Genomic DNA, 18,618 nt, shown 5'->3' on the forward strand with positions numbered 1-18,618 from the left:
GTCAGCCTCATCCCCTGGGAGCCGGCACAGAAGAGACCACAAGTCAGAACAAAAGAACAAGGCTGAGAACACAAGCTAAATCCACAAAAGGAGCAGAGCAAGCCAGCAGCAAAGGGACCCGGGAGCGCAGGAAGCGGGAGGGTGGAGAGAGCATCCCACATGGCCTCGCTGAGAGGCGCCTAGAGAGGAAGGGCACAGAATGTCCTGTTGGGATCACCCAGGCAGCCTGGGCAATCTGGGGCCACCTGCTACACGGGGCTACTAAAATAATTAAAACTGAAAAGTCAATTGGAGTTTCAGTAGGACTAGCCATAGTAACACTCATGACCAGAGACTCCCCTAACAGCTGGCACAGATAAAGCACGTTCCCATGGAGAATAGCCCCATAGGATGGGGCTGCCTAGCCTGGGGTCTGTGGCTCAGGGGAAACCACCTAGCAGGCTCAGTGAGGACAGACAGTCCCTGCTGGAGAGGAGCCTGGGGCCAGTCACATAGCCCACAGGAAACAGTGGCAGAGTCAGGATCTGAACACAGATGGCCAGGCCCTGGGTTTCTCCCCTGCCTCCCCGCCCAGCCTCCCCAAGGGCAGCATGAGGCCTGACTTAGCAGCAGATACCCCTTGGCCCCAGGTGCGCTGGTGGGAAGGTCAGAGGTAAGAGCAGATGCTGTTCCCCTGGCCCCCAGGCACTGCCATGTCTTATTTTCCTTTTAACTAGAAAGAAGGAGAGAGAAGTAAAATAAACAAGAAGAAACAAGCTGAGGTCTGGGCAGTCAGAGGCAGAGAGAAAAACCTGCGGTCAACATTCATCTGAAGGAAACCCACATGAGGAACCTGTACCCTGTCCACCTGCACCCCAGGGACATGCCCGCCCGGTGCAAGGTGCAGAGCCTGCTCATGGAGGAGACCTGCAGCACCTGTGCCACAGGGGCTGCCCATGCCCACTCTGGCCTAACGGCCCAAAAGCTTCTATCTTCTCACCTCCCTGAGAAGAGACCCAGGGTTAGCAGTTTCTCCAAAGCCACATGGAAACAGGGGAGGGCAGGGGTCAGGGTCAAGGCACTCCTGCTCCTGAGGAAAAATAGAGGGTCCAAATTCAAGGGCAGCAGTGAGTGACCAGCCAGCTGCTTAGTCATAAAGCCACAGGCCTGGCATGTGCTTAGCACAACTCATTTCTAATTCCTCTTGGCCTCGTGCACATTATGAAAACAAGGCCCTTGGGCTCATTTCAATTCAGGTCAACACCAAGGAAACCATGCATGTTGACACACAGAACATCAGGGTCTCCCTGGGGCTCAGTAAATGGATGCACCAGTCCTCAAGGAACACCCGGCCCCTACCTCAACCCTGGCTTCCTCAAAGTCAACGCGAAACAGGCCCTTGTTGAACTGCCTGGAGGACTCAGTTATTGAGGACAAAGTGTGGAATGTCCACAGGCCAAAGAAGAGGGGGTAGAGCTGCCCGCCATGATGCTGAAACCTGGCAGCCAGAGTTCGGAGGATGCCGCAGACTATGAACCGCAGTGCAGCAGCAGCCAGAGTGGATGCGGGAGGTTTCAGAAGAGGTGGTAAGAATGATGCTCCTGACGCTGAGCTGTGCTGCGGCCTGCCACCTGCCTCCTCACTGGCACCCAGATGTGGTTGGCCTGCAGCCCCACCCTGGCCCTCCTGGAAGGCTGCCTCAGCACAGCAGCGTGCTACTGAACCATCCACCATGAGGGCAAGGAGTCCTCCCAGGATCCCTTGCTGTCCCTCTACAGTTGACCTCCTGAGGCTTCAGGGCTGTTACCTAAGTGCTGCTATCCACATTCACTTCCGAAAAACCAGCCCTACCTGCCCTGGATGGCGCTTCTGGGGATCTCCAAGGGACAGCCTTCTCCCCTCATGGCTTCTCCTGATAGGGTCTGGGAAGGAGCCTCTCTCCCAGGAAACACTTCCTTCTCCAGGACTTGAAACAAAAGTGCCCCCTCGGAGCCCTGGCTCACAGCTTCTGCCTGGATACGAGGCCAGGATGCAGGAGTGCCCAGAAACAGGCTCCGCTCTGGTTCCCTCCAGCTTCACACTTGCTCCAGGATAGAAACGCCACCCAGGGCACAGGACTCCACTTAAACCTGGCGCAGGTCCTCAGGTTCTCTACAGCACCTGTGCCATTTTCCCTACAGCGAAGCCAGCCCTGCTTTCCATGGCCCTCCACCATCATCCTATCACCATCCTAATCCCCTGCCCCTCGGCCCTGGCCCCCTCTCCCTTTCCCTGCAGTCCTGTCTTCACTAGCAGCTCAGATCTTGCTGTTTATTCTCTGCGCAGTCACAGTTGGAACCCTCCACTGTGAGCCAGGAGGGCAGGAGCCTGTGCTGCTGGCTGCTGCATCCCCAGAGAAGCCAAGACTGTCCTTTAGTACTTGCTGAGTGGACAGCGAACATGCCAAGACTCCGCACAGCTTCCCACAGGCGTCTCCGCTCTGCTCAGCCCCATATCTGGGCTTCTGCCCAGCAGGGACTCAACCAGACCTCTCTGGGGCCAACCCCACCTGTGCTGCTAGGGCCAGCAGGAGCCCAGCCCCCACTGCATCTCCTCATGGCTCACCTGAGCATCTCTGGCATCACGCGTCCTTCAGCGCCTGCTGCACATGTGGGGCAGTGGGAGCTACCCAGCAGAGGCCAGCAGTCTGCTACTGGCACAACTGGAACTCACTTTCCATCACACCACTCTTCCATTCTCCACACCATTTCCAAAGACAGGGAAGGACGCATGCCTGCAGGACAAGCCCTGACAGGGATAGGACTCTAGACCCAGGATCAAAGCAGTAAACTGTGGGCGGCCCTTTGCCACACAGTGACAGCTGAGCACCATTTCAGGACTCACCATGTCAGCTCTCTGTTTCTGGCCTCCCAGTTCCTCCAGAGCCTGCGTCAACTGGGCCTGCAAAATAAGACCAGGATGGTCAGAGGCTGTGTGTGAGCACTCCCTCCCAGGGCTGCAGCAAGGACCCTCTCCCACCTTCACTGCAGCCTCCTCTCCCTGCTGGGCCAGCAGGGCTGGGAGTTGGGCAGCAGGCAGCAGACCAGGTCAGCCAGGGTTGATTGCCCCTGCAGACAGGACAGGATCCTTGTTTGATGAATGTAACCGAGTGAATAGTCTGGTAACATGACACCCAAAATCTGTCCCAAACCCTGCTGCTGGGTTATGCATGGAGATAGGAGACACTTGGCATGGGGTGCTCAGTGCCCTCAGTTGATGGAGGAAACCATCCACCTCCCTCTGGCACATGCACATTCTAGAGAAACTGACTGATGTAGCTGTGCTGATAGGCTACATGCCACACAAACCTAAAACTCCAGATAGCCTGTTCTGAGTGGGCCATGGAAAGGCCAAGCAAAGAAGCAGGGAGTTCTTGACCAGATGAGCCAAGGGTGGCTGTACTGGGCCTGAGCTGTACTCCTCTTGACCAAGAGCCTATGAGCACGAAGGCACCATGTCTGCCGTAGCTGTGGGGCTGACATCACCAGCTCCGACTCCAGCCAAGACCAGCATCCCTGAGGCTGCCTGGAACCTGCTGAAGCAATCTAGCAACGAGAAGCTGTCTATGTGAGGCCCAGCAGCAGTTCCTGAGGCCACCTGGGAAGAAGCACAGACTAATCCCAGAGTGGCAGCACAGGGACCCAGCCCTATGGGCATGGTTGGCCTCCAGAGACACACGTGGCCTCTTCACTGGCCATGTCCTCAGGTCAGGGTAAGATCACATAGTGAGAATAGATCACAGCCCCCACAGGCACTGTCCGGGCTGCCTCTAGTGGACAGGAAGCAACACATGGAGAAAGGGAGGATGCCGGCAAGGGAACATCCCCTGCCCTAAAGCTAACAGCATGGGCTCTGTCTCTAAAGCCACCATAAAGTGACTCGACCACATACAACTATGGTCATCTTCACAGAGCCAGGGAGAAAGCCCACCCCAGAAAGGCAGACTCCTTGTGCTGGAAGTTCTGCAAAAGGCTAAAAGGCTAGAGGAACCATCCCTCCAATTTGACTCCTGGGCAGCCACCTTCAGGAGGTAGCACCAACTGGACCTCCTCCTCGAGAGGCACCTGCAGACAGGGAGGGCAGCCGAGCACCTATGGAGGCTCCCAGCATGGCGACTCCTGACTGCTGTTAGCCACCTCTTCACAATCCTGGCAAAGAAGGAAAACTGAAGCCTAGAAGCCAAATCCCACCGCAAGCCTGATCAGTGGTCAGTGACCAGGGCAGGGGAGCTGGGGGCCAAAGTCCCGGGGCCTGTTCTCGGTGCACAACTCTTCCACTCTGCCCAGAGGAGGAGGCTGCTGTTTCTTGGGCAAGGGAAGCACAGCAGATGCTGACACCCCCACCACACTCCAAACATCTACAAAGCAATACAAAAACATAAGCTATGCGACAAAAAAGCGGGCAAGATGCACACTTCCCAGAACAGGAAACATATGACGGCATGCACTGGAAGGCAATTAACAAGGGCAGTAATGAGGAAAATGCAAATCAGGACCAACAAGGAGACACAAAAACTGCAAAATTCAGAACTCCTAGTTACAATACTAGAAGTGGAAAGGACGTAAGTCAATGGAGTCTTGTCTGTGGACATGGGGAAGGAAAACTATTGGGAAAACAATTTGGTCTTAAAGTTTAAATCTGCATAACCTATAAGTCAGTAATTCCACCCAAATATATATTCAAAGCAACTATTACACATGCTTTGACCACCCTACCTCTGTCCACTGGCCACTGAAAGATGGTGAGCAGCAGCTGCCTTTTCTGACTACAGTGCCCGCATCTGAGAGACAAACAGTGCCTGCTCGAGTACCAGCATCAGCAGGAACCCAGAAAGCTCCCCCAAATCAACAGACATGTCCCATCGATTACTACCAACTCCAGACAGAGCTGTGCCTCGGTAGGACAGTCAACCAGAACCAGACATCTGTGAATGTGCCATGTACATATGTGATGAGCACTGGGCGATATGTCACATCTTGTGGCTCAGTCAAGCACTTCTGGCAAAGAGGCCTCCTGAGCATGTGGCCTGGGCAAGCAGCAGGGTGAAAGGCACCTACTGGGGGGAAGAAAACATGGGCCCAACCAGGCCCTGTCTGCTCCACAGTGGAGGCCCTGTCAGTCAGCTTGTCCACATCTGGATAGTGACTAGATCCTTCCTAAGGTCCTGAATCTCGTTCACCTGAGGCACTTGAACAACAGGTTCAAGACCATCACCCCAACAGCCCTGTAGGGTCTGTGCAATAAGGACCCTCTCACCTTAGACAGACATATAGCAGCAGTCACCAGGAAAGGGCAGACAGGGGAGGCTCTTCTCCCCAAGCTCATGTGCAGTACCTTTAGCAATGCTGTTCCTGATGTGGTGGGGAGTCAGCAGAGACAGTGGGAGCTGGGCTCAGCTCCACAGTATCTCCTCCATACTCTTAGGGGCATCAGTGTGCCTTCTTCTTGCTGCCTCTGCAATGACCTCAGGAAATGAAGCCGGTCACACAGTCCATCTGCTGCTGCCTTCTCCTTAAAACTTCCTGCTAGGACCAGGCTGCCTTCTAAGCAGAAAAACCCCACCAAGGTATCTTGCCCACCAGCTGTTCCCTGAATGCCACAGCTGATGTGCACATCTGAGCCAGTGGCCTGGTGTTGATGGCCATCGGTTATGTTCATTCCACTCAAGCTGAGAAAGCTTCTGCTCTGCCCAAGATATCACCACCATGAAGAAAGCTAGACCTGACCTTAAGGCTGCAACTGACAGGGAGGCTGAGGCCCTAGAGTGGGGTGTTGGAGTCCCCACGGCAGCCCCTGTTTATTCTCTGGAGAGGTGAAGAGCTATCTCAGGGACAACTGACAAGGCAGGTCTCAGTATGAAGGTGTTGTCTTCAGGGACCGTGTGGCAAAGGTGGCACATTGCCAGTACAGCATCCACTGCAGGAACACACATAGCCATGATGGGGTGCTGTGTGTGCTCGGACACGAGCCCTAGACACACGCATCATTTGTGACACGTGGATGCTGTGCCAGGACCTCAACAGGGCTATTTTTATCCTCACTCAAGTGTGAAGTGGCTCCTGATGATCTCGCACCCCTGCTAGCACGCAGCAGGCCCAGGACGTGGCAAGAAAACCTGCAGGAGGACGCAAGCTGGGACAGGACACCTCAAAGCCCTGATGGGGGCTGGCAACAGCTTCTGTCCAATCACAAGATGGCTGGCTGGAAGGACCCTGAGAGCAGAGTAAGCCCCACGTAGAGGCTGTAGCCCATGCAGGTAGATCTCCCCAAGGTCACAGTTAACACGGGAGGGGCTTGATGAAACTCAAGCCACAGGCCGCCCACTTTCCTGGTCTAGCTGACACAGACCTATGACAAAATGTGACAAGCTAGCCATCCTGAGAGATCTTTCTAGGCCATAGAATCAGGTCTCGTTTGAGGCCGAGTGCCTTCTCTGCAAGACAGTGGCCTTGGGTTATGGCTATGGATGCAGAAGTACTCTTGCCTATGAATGGTGGCTAGAAGACAGTTAGCTTCCACTGGCTGCAGAGCGAGCTGACTCCCAAGCAGGCAGCTCCATGGCCAGGTGCATGGTCTGCAGAGCCTGGTTAGGGTACAGGCTGCCAGTCTGGAAACTTAGTGGGCAGGAGTGGGCTTTGCTGAGGTGGAGGACATGAACCCTGCCCCAGAATACCCTAGCACATTCAGCTCAATGTTAACGATTCTGCAGGGCACTGGGTCGAAGGTGTGGGCCTGGGTTGGCTCCCCAGCATTAGCAGGAATTTGTTAGAAGCACAGGATCACAGGCCCCAGTCCTCATGCTCTGAGTCAGAGGGAGGGTCTAGTGTTCTGACCAGCCCTGTAGGGATGCTGATGCAAGCCCAAGTCTGAGAATTGCTGCTGGGGAGACTGAATTTAAAGCCACACAACCAGAATTCAAATTCCGATGTTTCTTCCTGTCAACAATGTCATACTCAACCAATGGTAATTTCCACAAAATCTGATGAGCTCAGCTGTCAGAATCTTATTGTTCCATCTATAAGATGGGCATACCATCCCTATCTCATGGGGTTGTTTTTAGAATTAAAAAGAATGTATGTGAGAACTTGGCTAAGGCACAGCAGGTGTCCTTGCTGAAAGGCGGTGTGGAGAATCACGCTCCACCAGTGGGAAGGAAGAAAGACTTCCTTTACCCACGAGGCTCACCTCCTGGCACATGCCTCTGTCCCAGTGCGCTGGAGCCTTCCGCTACGTGCTGAGGACCAGTGCTTTCAACCTGTCCCCAAGTTCCTAGTTGTGCTCAAACACAGACAGCTCTCAGCCTGGAGATCAGGTGTTTTTTCCTTGGCTCGCCCTCTCACCGTTTCAAGGTTTCCCATCATGCTTCGTCCCTGCTTTTCACGGTGTGATCTTCTCTAGCTCTTCACACAGCAGAGCAGTAAATAAACACACTCAGGAGAAAGGAAAGTCCTTTGCGAGGGCAGTGCCATCTGAGCCCCACAGAAGTAATGGGGAGGAAAAGAAGAGAGGGAATGGTCTGATTTTTCTAAGCTGGAAGTCAGAAATTATTCCAGCTCCGCTGCAATCTGAAATTGGGATATTTCCACACAACACGCCTCACAGCCAGCAGCACTGTAATCTGTTTTAATTAAATAAACTGGACACGCAGATCAGGCCGATGAGTGGAATGAAGGTGCCACAAACTTATATTTATAGCTCTATCGACAGAGGACTCATGACATCTGCTACCAACTTCTGCAGCTGTTTTATAAATGGAATAAATAAAACCCATGCAGAACAGCACCAACCTCACCAGAGACGGGCTACTGGGATTCTCCCAGCTTGACATTTCCAGTTTGTTTTACTGAAATGTTTTTGCCCACATTAGAGCAGACGGAGGAAGCTAAGTAGGCTATGTGAGCACTGAGAGGAGGGGAAGTGAGTTCCCCGTGGCTGCCAGGCTTGGAGCCTGCACTTGCCCATCTGCGAACATGAGCCCTGTGCCCTCAAGCACTCACACAGGCCCCAAGGGCACACTAGTGGGCACAAGCCAACAAAAAGCCTGCTGACCCCAAATTAAAGCAAACAGGAGCCTGGGTGAAGGATGGGGTGGGACGAGAAGGACAGAGCAGAGCAATCAGACAGACATGAGAGCTAAAAGTAGGGAGGACGGGAAGCCTAGAGACAAAAGAAGAAATGAGTGGGCCGGGGCGGAGGCAGAGAGTGGAGGGAAGCAGCAGCCCCACTCCCATGAGGGCCTCTGAACCCCACCATCCAGTGGCACTCTTCTACCTGATGCCCAGAGCCCACCTCTCAGACCAAGATACTGGGGGGTACACACATCTGTTTCTTGACTGCGGATCTGGATGCCCAATCAGATCCCTGCAGCTGTAAGGAGTGTCCCCATAGGCACCTCAGCCACCCTCTGGCTCTTGAGGACAACTGAGCACCACGAGGGATGTGAAGCCTCATTTGCAAGCTTCCCTGCCCCCCAGAAGAAGCTTGAATCTCAGTCACTAGTGAAGTTTGCCCATTTGAGAGGCCCTGAAGGCCCTCTGGGTTCCATAAGGTCACATGATCTCACTGTGCGACAGTATAGGACCCTCGACCAACAAGCTCCTAACAGGCAGCTTGGAACAACTTTTAAAGTGCTCCAGGCATGGGTGGCTTCCAGAACTTAGAATGTGTGAAATTTTGCTATTCAATAAACAATTGAAAAACTCACCCACCAAAGACTTCAAGGGCACTAGCCCTGCCACCTGCAACCAAGACCAGTGTCCAGTTGCTCTGGACTGCCAGGTGAGGTTGAGCTGGCCTCTTAGGACTGCAGCCCAGCAGTGCAACCTGAGCAGGGGATTCAAGTAGCGCAAACACCTGCCCCACTGTCCCGCCCTACACTCAGTGCCCATGTCCCTAGGGCCAGGACTGATGGTGGGTTCAGCACTCAGACCTGGGACAGGGACTGGGGTGTGTCCAATGTGTTGCCCCCAGGGCAAGGCAAGGATCAGGAAGTTCTGCTTAGGTGGCTTCAACTGTGACAGGCTCACCCCATCCCACATGGATGGCAAGAAGTTAAAGGAGATTATGCAGGCCACAGTGTGGCACCCACAGGACACTCAGTAAGTGACATCTTCATTAATAGGACCAGCACAAAGGAGACAGTAGACTTCCGTAAATGGGCTCATGGTCCAGGGATGACCTGCCCAGAGTCCCATTCGCTAGAAAGAACCGGGCTGGAGATGGGAAGGTTCTGACTGTGGATCCCCTACTGGGCTGGGCATTGGATCTATGGGCCAGAGTGTGGGTGGGCTGATAGCAGGTCACAGGAAAGAGCAACCTATAACCTCACAGCTGGCTTATTCCTGGCCCCTGGCTGGTCCTTGCCAATCCAGGATTCTATTCAGTTTCCCTGGCAATGGGGCCCCGGACACCCCGGGAGGTTCTGCCACAGCAGCCTCAGCACTAAGAATAGTCAACTGGTGGCTCAGAAGTCAGAGCCCTGTGGGGAGAGACCACAACTCACGGCCTCATCTGGAGTGGGCAGGGGTTGCTATGGCCACTGGACAGTTCCATGGGATATGGGAGCCATGAGACCGGAAGCTTCCCACCTTGGGTGGACTCAGCTATTACAGTTTGCACCAGCCACAGATACCTTCTAGGTTCTCCATTTCTCCTGTGTGGGAAGCAAGCAATCGTCCTCGCCATGGCTGGAGGGAGGACCCAGGTCAGACCTCTGCCCCACAGCCCTCCTCACCAGGCCCATGCAACCACCAGATCTCACAAGACATCAAGGCCTTTTCATAGTAAGTGGAAGCTGGAGATGTGGACACCACCCTGAGTCTTGTGACTGGTACCCCGTCCCTGAGGCTAGCCTTAACTGTGGGGGCATGGCCACTTCAGGCAGAGCCCAGCCCAACTCTCAGTGGACTCCACACCTCCCACCAGGCTCTGCCTCTTCTTTGTCAATGTGCTTATTGGTGCCCATTGTCATGGCCGTGTTCTCCTGAAGTCTAACCTGTGCCATGCCTATGAGGAGGACCAAGCATAGGGTACCCCTGGGCAACTGCCTGGGCCCAGGGACTTCCTCAAAAGCTCCTGTGGCCAGCCAGTGGCCCCCAACTAGCCTCTCACTGAGGGCTGCCCTGCAGTGGGAACAGGAGGATGCGGGCCTGCCAGGGCAACACTGCCTTCCCAGGGCAAAGGGCTGGTGCTAAAGGCTGGAACATGGGGTGGGGGACAGAGAACATCTAAGAGGCCCTTCCCCTGAGGGCACTATGGACCTGAAGCTGCCTGGGGAACCACACCTAATGCCAAGATCAGAAGTACCCCTACTGACCTGGCTCTTGCTTCCAGGCAGCAAGGCCTCTACCCTGGGGAGCCGCTGGACAGTGCAGGAGCCCGTGTTTGCCCTGCTTTCCCCAGTTCTTCTCTAAAGCACCACGCTTCCTCATAAAAATGAACCACCCTTAACAAACTATAGGAGAAACAGCCACCACCTGTGTGCTTCCCTGTGTGGAGGTACTTCTGTGATGTTACCCAGGGCTGGGAGAAAGTCCCCCAGTTCCACTGGCCCTTGCTCAGTCAGCATCCCCAATCTAGACAGCCAATCTATCCTCCATAGGATAAGGTTGTGTTGCCACCCTCACCTCACTGTGAGTGAAAGCAGATCTCTTGGGAAAGTTAGGGAGTTCTCAAACCTCACACCTCATTTGGTCCTAAATTACCTGAGAGCAACCGCTCTGCATGAGGAACTGCAACCAGGATGGAACTGTTGGGTGCCTCTTAGGAGCAGTGCTATGCCAGGCAGAGACCTCCTCTAGCCTCACTGGGACCCTAGGACCCCATACACACCTCCCATAGAATAGAGTCCAGATGACTCCTCCGTCCAGTTTCCCAAGTCTCCCCAGAGGAGCTTCACCCTCCACAAGCACAGGCTCTGGCGCCTCACTCCCTATGCCTAGCAGCAGACCTTGACCTGTTGTACCCTCATTGAACAGGGAACTCCACAGCACCTGACTCAGCACAGCCACAGAGGTCTGGTCCATGGGAGAAGGACCCAATGGGGAGGAAAGATGAAAAGTGGGGGCAGGGGAGAGGCAGCCTTCTCCCCAGCAAGCTTCCTGTCTGGGAAAGCACAGGGGGTGTTCCCGGTTGAGCAGGAGAATAAAAACAATGTTGAGGAGAAACCCTCCCTGGGGCTCCTCCACAGCAGACCCATCTGAGGGCTCTCAAACCTGCCCCAGGCCCAGAAGCAAACCACAGGGCTGCAGCTGCTGCCACCTGGTGGTGGCAGGAAGCCCACAGTTTCCCACCTCTGTGGATCTAGGTACTTGGACAAGACTCAGAGGGGCATCCAGTATGTCCCCCCAGCTCACACTCAATCCAACCACTATTGCATTCCCAAGGGCTGGGGATGCCACTGCCCATGCTTTTCTCCCCCTGCCAGGCAGCAGCATGCCCCCTCAGGGACAGTTCTACAAAAGAAGGCTGCCGTCTACCACGTGGAACCCTGAGGGAGATGAGGTGCCAGGCCAGAATATTTGGCCACCTCAAACAGCAGAGTAGGTGGCATGTCCACTGACTCTAGGCAGCAAGTGGTAACTGGTGGACCTGGAAGGAGGGCGAGGAGGTCCAGAGCACTGCATGTGGGTCTCTACCTCAACACAGCCATGGGCTGCTGAAGCCCAGGTCCAGAGGAGCAAGGCTAGCAAGAGGTCAGATCACTTCTGGAGGGCCCAAGGGACTGTGTGCAGAAGGAAACAGCCATGACAGAGACCCCAGGTAAGGAGCGGGGAACAGCTCTCAGACCCCACCCTGCACCTGGACTGGCCCCTTGAACCCCACAGTATTGGAAGGCACAGCTGGTGTCAAAGTGCACTCCAGCTGGGCCTCTAATCTCTCTGTCTGGCAAATCCCCCATAACTTCAGGAGACACAGGAGAAGCGGGCAACCTGCCCTTATATGTCCCAAAATAGAAAGTGAGAACGGTCTCCTAACACACACCCATGAACCAGGCGATGGCTGAGATCCACCAAGTTGCCCCAGGTAGTACAGTGAGCACATCTGGTCAGTGAGTGCTGATATTGAAACCTGGGTCATGACACAGAACTCGAACACATGGCACCAGCTGTGCTCAAATGCTGGGCTCATAATGACCTGTGCAGAACATGTGGCCAACACAGATGGGGATTTCTCAATGTGAGAAATGCTAGGGATGATGGAAGATGTCGAGCCGTCCCTGCATATCTCTCTTCATTAGCATTTCATATGGAGTCAAATGGGTGGTAACAGGGTAGCTATTAACGCACTCATGTCCATGATGGCTTCACTCTGTGCAGCCAAGGATGGAGGGCCTGCTCCTAGGCACAGACACTGAAGCAGCAGAATGAGTTCCCAACCAATGGGGTTTGGAGGTCAGTACAGAACCAGAGGTCTCTCTCACTCGTGGTTCACTCTGCTGAAGAGTGCCATTGAGGGCTGACCCCAGGCAGAGACATAGTATAGGCCCCCAGGGTGCCTGCAGGGACCTCAGAATAAGCGAGAGGCTGAAAGGATGTGAGGACAGCCCAGTCTGCAGCCTCCTGCTGTGGAGCAGGGACCCTGGGACCCCACACCCACCTCCCATAGGATAGAGTCCAGATGACTCCTCTGGCCAGTTTCCCAAGTCTCCCCAGAGGAGCTCCACCCTCCACAAGCACAGCTCTGGGCGCCTCTTTGCCACCTGCCACACCCAGAGCCCTAGTCTTGGCATTCCCCGTACCTCCTCACATACTGGGTGACCTGCCAACCACCTTCCCCCATCTCCCTGGACGTGCCAGCCTCCAGGGGAATCAAGGTGGTCCAAGATAATTCCCTCATATGAACCTTGTTCTCCCAACACAGCACCCCTAACCTGTTAAACAGGTGAAGCTTGTTTATTAGACATCTCCCTCACCTATCAGCTGAGCTCCAAAGGGGCAGGAACTCTGCTGAATGTTCCCCTGTACGGAACTAGGCCCAGTGGGAAGCAATTGTGGCCACACAGGAATCCTGGCTCTCCCCTCTAGACCCTGGCCATCTGTCCAGCTGGGACATCAGAGGTGATCTCCAAACACTGGCTAAATGAGAAATGTAGACAGCACCCTGCATGGTGTGATGAGCCACACCAACACCTCTCATCTGCATCACCATCACACTGTAGATCCAGGCCCATCATGGTGACAGTGAGCACCAAGACCAAAGGATACCACAGAAGCTTCTGGGAGTGGCAGTGCAGTGGTGCAGAGCAAGTGCTGTGGCTGCACTCTAGGTCTGGCACTGTCCCATACCAGCTCAGTATCCTGTGCACACCCCCAGGCCTCTCTTGGCCTTGGCTTCCTCCTCAGGAAAATCAGGATAACAACAGCACCTGCTTCTGGAGATGGAAATAAAGTGCAGAGCCGGCTGGCAATGCTGGCCAACTTGGTTGTGGAGGTTTTCCTACCTAAGAGGAGGCATTGCCCATGCCCACAAGAGCTATGCTGCTCCTGCCAGGGAGTGGAGCAAACCCCTCCTCAGCTCTGCTAGGGAAACATTGGCATTTGTACCTCAGGGTGGGATGGTTTGCTGGGAAGCTGTGACCAGGCATGCAATGTTGCATTCTCAGGCCCATCAGGCAGATCGCAGCTCAGAGCAGATACAAGCTGTCCAGGGAAGAGAGGCCATGCAGGGCTCTGACCAGCCCAGGTACTCATCAGCAGAAAGCCTCAGGAGCCAATGAGTCATGCTAAGACAGATCTGCCCTCCATCCATTTTCCTCTAGAAGAGGACATGGGGCATCAAAGAGGGCCCAAAGGTGATGCAGGTGGCAGCAGGAGAAAGAAGAAAGAGGCCATAGGCTGAAGCTGCCCTCTACCCAGAGGACCGTTTAGCATCCCAGAACAGAGACTTGGAGGGAAATCACACAAGGAGAAACCGCTGACCCAGGGACATGGGAAACACAGATCCAAGCCCACACTCTAGGCCTCAGGGCTACCTCTGAGGCCCCCAGAGGGAACTCTACTCAGCAAAGGCCACCCCTCAAATTGACATCCTACAATACCTGCCATCTGGACAGGACTATCTAGGATCCCTCCAACTACCTCATGCCATGAAGAAAATTAAAGCAGACCATGTATGCAATATAACCATCCATGACCACACCCTCCCCCATAGTCTCTGGTCCAAGGAGGATGACCATCTGGGGACATGGGCCCTTTACCCACCCATGGCTCAGACTTACTTCCATCTCCGTACTGTGGGCATGCACCTTCTGCACCATGTCTTCAGCCTCCCGCACGCGCCGTGTCAGCTGGGGTAAGTACTCAGCCTGGGTCATCTCACTGTCATAGGACCCCAGGATGGCACGCATGCCATCCTGCTCCTGTGGGCACAGAGGACAATTGGTCAGCAGAACATGGAGACAGGAACCTGGGGAGCTCCCTTATGCAGCACCTCAAAGAGTTCAAGAATTCAGTTTCACGCTTACCTGCCAACAGTGCCCACCTCCAGAGCTCCTGTCCCAGAGGCCCAGGTGCTCAGAACTCCCAGGCCTTTCACCACCTAGGCCAGCAATCCCAACAGCATGTCCTAGTCTCAGTGCTTACTCTCCCTGTGTCAGGCTGAATACCCGCTTGCTTTGACTTCTCACCAGATCTCAGACAGTAACACTCAGAGCAAGGACATCAGCCAGCATTCTGGTGGGTGAGGAGGCACCCATACGAGTAGGGATACTTGGCAACCTATTGGGATAAGAAACACTCTGCTCTGCCCAACTACCCTGACTCTAAACACAGGATCCATCAGCAAATGACTCCTCATGGATGCTTGAGGCCACCAGAGTGTCACTGGGCCACCAGCCATGCAAAGCAACCTGCCTCCTCTCTTGACACAAGATAGCAATCACAAGAAGCAGTGACCCAAGTTTCCTGAGACAACAGACTGATCACACAGCCAGGAGTCTCAGCCTAGACAAGATCACTGCTTACCTATACCCTGCCAGAGTGAGAGTCAGGAAGTCAGGAACCCTGGGAGAAATGGGTGGCTTTTCCCCTGCCAAGACTGAGACTGATTCCTTCCTGAGACTGGAAAGATCCATCACACATGCCTGAATGAAAAAGTCTTGCTAAGCCAGCAGGGGGGCCTGCAGAGACAGAGGATGCTGCCTGGTGGGGAGCTGAACTGCTAAGGAAGGCCATGCCTCACAGGAAGCTGCCTCCTCCTCCTCCTTTGACTGAGGCTGTCAGATGTGAACCTAAGGCCACAGGGCCACGGGGTTCTCCCGGCTTCAGATACTCGATTCCTAGGTGGAGAAGGTCCATCCAACAGATCCAGGACCAGGCAGGGGCTCCTCCCATCTGTCCTGCTGCCCCCCTGCACTCAGTGGACTACACAACTGGGGATAGGGGAGCCCTTGTTCAGAAGCCCAGGTGTGTCAGCGTACAGCTTCTCTGAGCACCTGTGCATGCAAACACCCTGGGGGTCTTGCAGAAGGTAGACTCAGATTCCACAGGGCAGGCAGATCTGGCTGCAATGCCACCTTGCAATGCAGAGACCTTACTAGTGTGCTCAGTGACCCCCTTTTTGGCTCCGCCCACTTCTAGGGCCAGTGATGAGGAATCTGGAGCAACACAGGCCACAAAGAAGGTAATGGCTTCTGGGAGACCCTGGTTCAAACCCCAGCTCTGACCTCAAGTCTCAGATCCTTCCCAGTAAGATGGAGACATGAAGGATAGCTATGTAACTCAACACTGTTGTGAACAAAGTGTCCAGAGAACTGCCCTGTAAATGCTTGGTGCTCATGAAAGGATAGAATTGTATCAATGTTGGTGAACACTAGCAGTTAAGAAGTGAGGAAGCAGGTTTACACACTTACTGGCACATGCCCCTACCCAACACATGAATCCAGGGAAAGGAGCAGAGGCCAAGGTCAGACTAGCCCCTCATCACCTCCCTCTGTGCCCTGGCCAGCAGCTCCCTCCCTCCCACCCAGCCCTGGCTCAAAGGGCAATTCATGGCCCTGATGGAGACCTGCTCTCTCAGACCTCCAGGGGAACAAGACCTCCACACAGAAACAGGTCTTCATGACCACCAAGGTCCCCATGCAGGTAGCATTCTCTCAGTGTGTACTTCCACAGGCTGCTGCCCAACCATGTCCCCAGGAGAGGCCAGGCCCATGGCTCAGCCACCTCCAGCAGGAACACAGGTCCCTCCTTTGTGAGAAAGACAGGCAGCATGTTGGGGTGTAGGAAATCCTGCCTTCTCCTTCCTGAGATGATGGGCCCTCAGAGCCTTGGGCTGCTGTGTCTAGGCACTCTGCATTCACTGGCAAGGGACACAGTTGTCACCCCAGTGTGGACTCTGTAATTAGTTGATGACAAAAAAATTCAATAAGAGAAAATTAAAGTTACAAATCCAACTGGAACTGGTCACATATCCAGGGAAAATTTGTTTCCACGGGAAGGTTTATGGAGTGTCATAATTTTATTGAAATCCTATATCTTCCCATTGACTTTTATCGTCTCAAGCTGGTTACCCGAGTTATCATTACCAGAGTGTCGATGCCGCTTGAGGCTGGGGCGGGGGATCTCCTTTCATAAACAAACTACAATTGTCTCCTTTATTGACCAATAAATCTCAAAAATGCTGCCCTTCACTACGGCTCTCTTCTATTACATCTCCAGGCTAGCAATGGCTGGCAAAGAAGAAAAATGTAAAGTGAAAAGTTTGTTGTTTGTACCTTTTCAAGAAATTGTTTTGTCATTAGCAGAAGAGCAGGCACTGTGCTGGTGTGATTGGTAACGACTTTTTAATGACTGATTCCACTTGTGGTAAAGTTCGCTTCGTTTCCAATTGAGCAAACACAGACGATTAATCGCTGCACAAACAGGCGCCCAGGCTGTGCTGACAGAAGCCTTAAAGACTTGCTGGAGAAGTACAAAACAAAACAATGTTTTCCACTGAGTGCTTCTCCTGGGTACAGAACGGTCCTGTCTGTGAGCAATGGAGTTGGTTTGTCACCCCATTAATTAATGGCAATTCGAAGAGAAAGCTGGGAGACAGGCTCACCTTTGAAGAAGTCAGTGGAGGACCAGGGGCCTTGTGCCTTTGGAGACCCCTAAACCAACCACAGGATGTGAGTGCTTTCTATGCCTGTGGTGACCAGCCAGAGGCCATCCTAGTCCTGAGTCCCCTTCAAGAAGGAAGCTAAGGGAGTAAAGTGCCCAATGGTAAAGAAAATCATAAAGCTGGAAAAGAATTTCAAGGTCAAGGCCAGACAGGAATTTTCTAGAAGGAAACTGAGGTATGGAACTGCAGAATCACTTGTCCATGGCCCTAGGCATCCACTTACTGCTCATGGGTGTCTGAGCTTCCCAGTTAAAATAAATTTATCTGAGCACAGACCAGGCAGTGAGGCCAGCAGGGGGCATAGACTACCACCATAGGACAAAGAGCAGCAAGCAGGGGTGTAGGAGCTGGTCAGCCATGCTCCTGGGTGGAACTGAGAGTCCTGGGAGGCAGGGAACTATGGGCTCAGGGAGATCAAAGAGAAACCCACGGGCTGACACCATCACAGAAACAAATACACCAGGACAGATCAGGTGAGTAGAGGGTGCAAAGAAGAGTTTGAGCCCAGCACCCCCAGCCCTGCCCAGGGGACCCCCCTGTGGCAAATCTCTCCATACAAAACCACCCTCCTTGACCCTACTTCTTCACTGCCACTTAGGCTACCCCAGGGGACATCCAAAGCCCATCCTAGATAGCTGCCACCTTCCCCCCACAGGTACTAGGCTTTTGCTTCCCTCAAGGCTGGCCCGGAAAGTTCCTCCAGCAGGAATACAATGGGACCACCTTCCTTCAGGTACAGCATTACTACCTGTGGTATACTACCACAGGTATACAAAGTCTTGCTGCAATACTAGCTCCTCCCTACAGAATCCGACCCTCATCTCCCACACCTAGCAGTTTGAGGTTCATTTGGGCTAACCAAGGACCTGGGGAGGGTTCCCCCACTCAGGTTGTGCAGCTGCAACCAGTGGGACAGAGGAAGAGGGACTGTAGGAAGAGGAAGTCCCTAGGAGGTGACAGGAATAAGACAGAACATAGAGAAGGTGGGCTTCTTTGAAGATAGCACATGTCACATGTGTGCATATCTGTGTGACCATAAGTGCACATAATAAATTTAACTGGGTGACCCAGAGGTGGCCAGCAGAGTGTAGGAGCCATGCTGCTGACACTCCTAGCCCTAATGGTCTTACTGCTGCCCCATGGCACCCTGGCAAGTCCTGCTGGGGTGCAGGTCTCCAGGAGAACCTGTGTAACCACCAAGGGCTGCTGGAAGCCTCTGCTACCGGAAGACCCAGTACGTTCATCCTTTATCCTTTTGCTCATATATTCACCAAACATGGATTCCATGAAGAGAAGCCAGGGAAGGTATGGAGAAGGAGCACAGGCCTTTGGCAGAGAACACAGAAAAGACCTATGGCCCAAGTGCTAGAGAGATGCCAGGTGGACACGGGTGACCACAGCATGTAGACTACAGCTGATGCATAGAGGGAAAGGTACACCAGGCAGAGGGCACAGTGTGGGCAGTCCCCAGTGTGCCTTGCAAAAGAATAACAGGGA

At 53.8% G+C, this 18,618-nt stretch overlaps 1 protein-coding gene across 23 annotated transcripts in view; it reads right to left on the bottom strand.

Moving 5' to 3' along the window:
* The window catches only part of LOC144369142 (mitotic spindle assembly checkpoint protein MAD1-like), a 282,508-nt gene that overhangs the window by 81,623 nt on the left and 182,267 nt on the right, over positions 1-18,618 (bottom strand). For all 23 annotated transcript variants that reach the window (XR_013428597.1, XR_013428596.1, XR_013428599.1 and 20 more), the window contains 2 exons: positions 14,237-14,377; positions 2,863-2,919 (listed from right to left, as the gene is read on the bottom strand). Coding sequence is in view for 10 of the 23 variants with exons in the window: in XM_078028234.1 (XP_077884360.1) it covers positions 2,863-2,919; positions 14,237-14,377 (198 nt within the window). In the remaining 13 variants the exon portion in view is untranslated. The remainder of the gene's footprint in view (positions 1-2,862; positions 2,920-14,236; positions 14,378-18,618) is intronic.

This window comes from Ictidomys tridecemlineatus, chromosome 12 (assembly GCF_052094955.1).
Source record: "Ictidomys tridecemlineatus isolate mIctTri1 chromosome 12, mIctTri1.hap1, whole genome shotgun sequence".
Taxonomy (NCBI): domain Eukaryota; kingdom Metazoa; phylum Chordata; class Mammalia; order Rodentia; family Sciuridae; genus Ictidomys; species Ictidomys tridecemlineatus.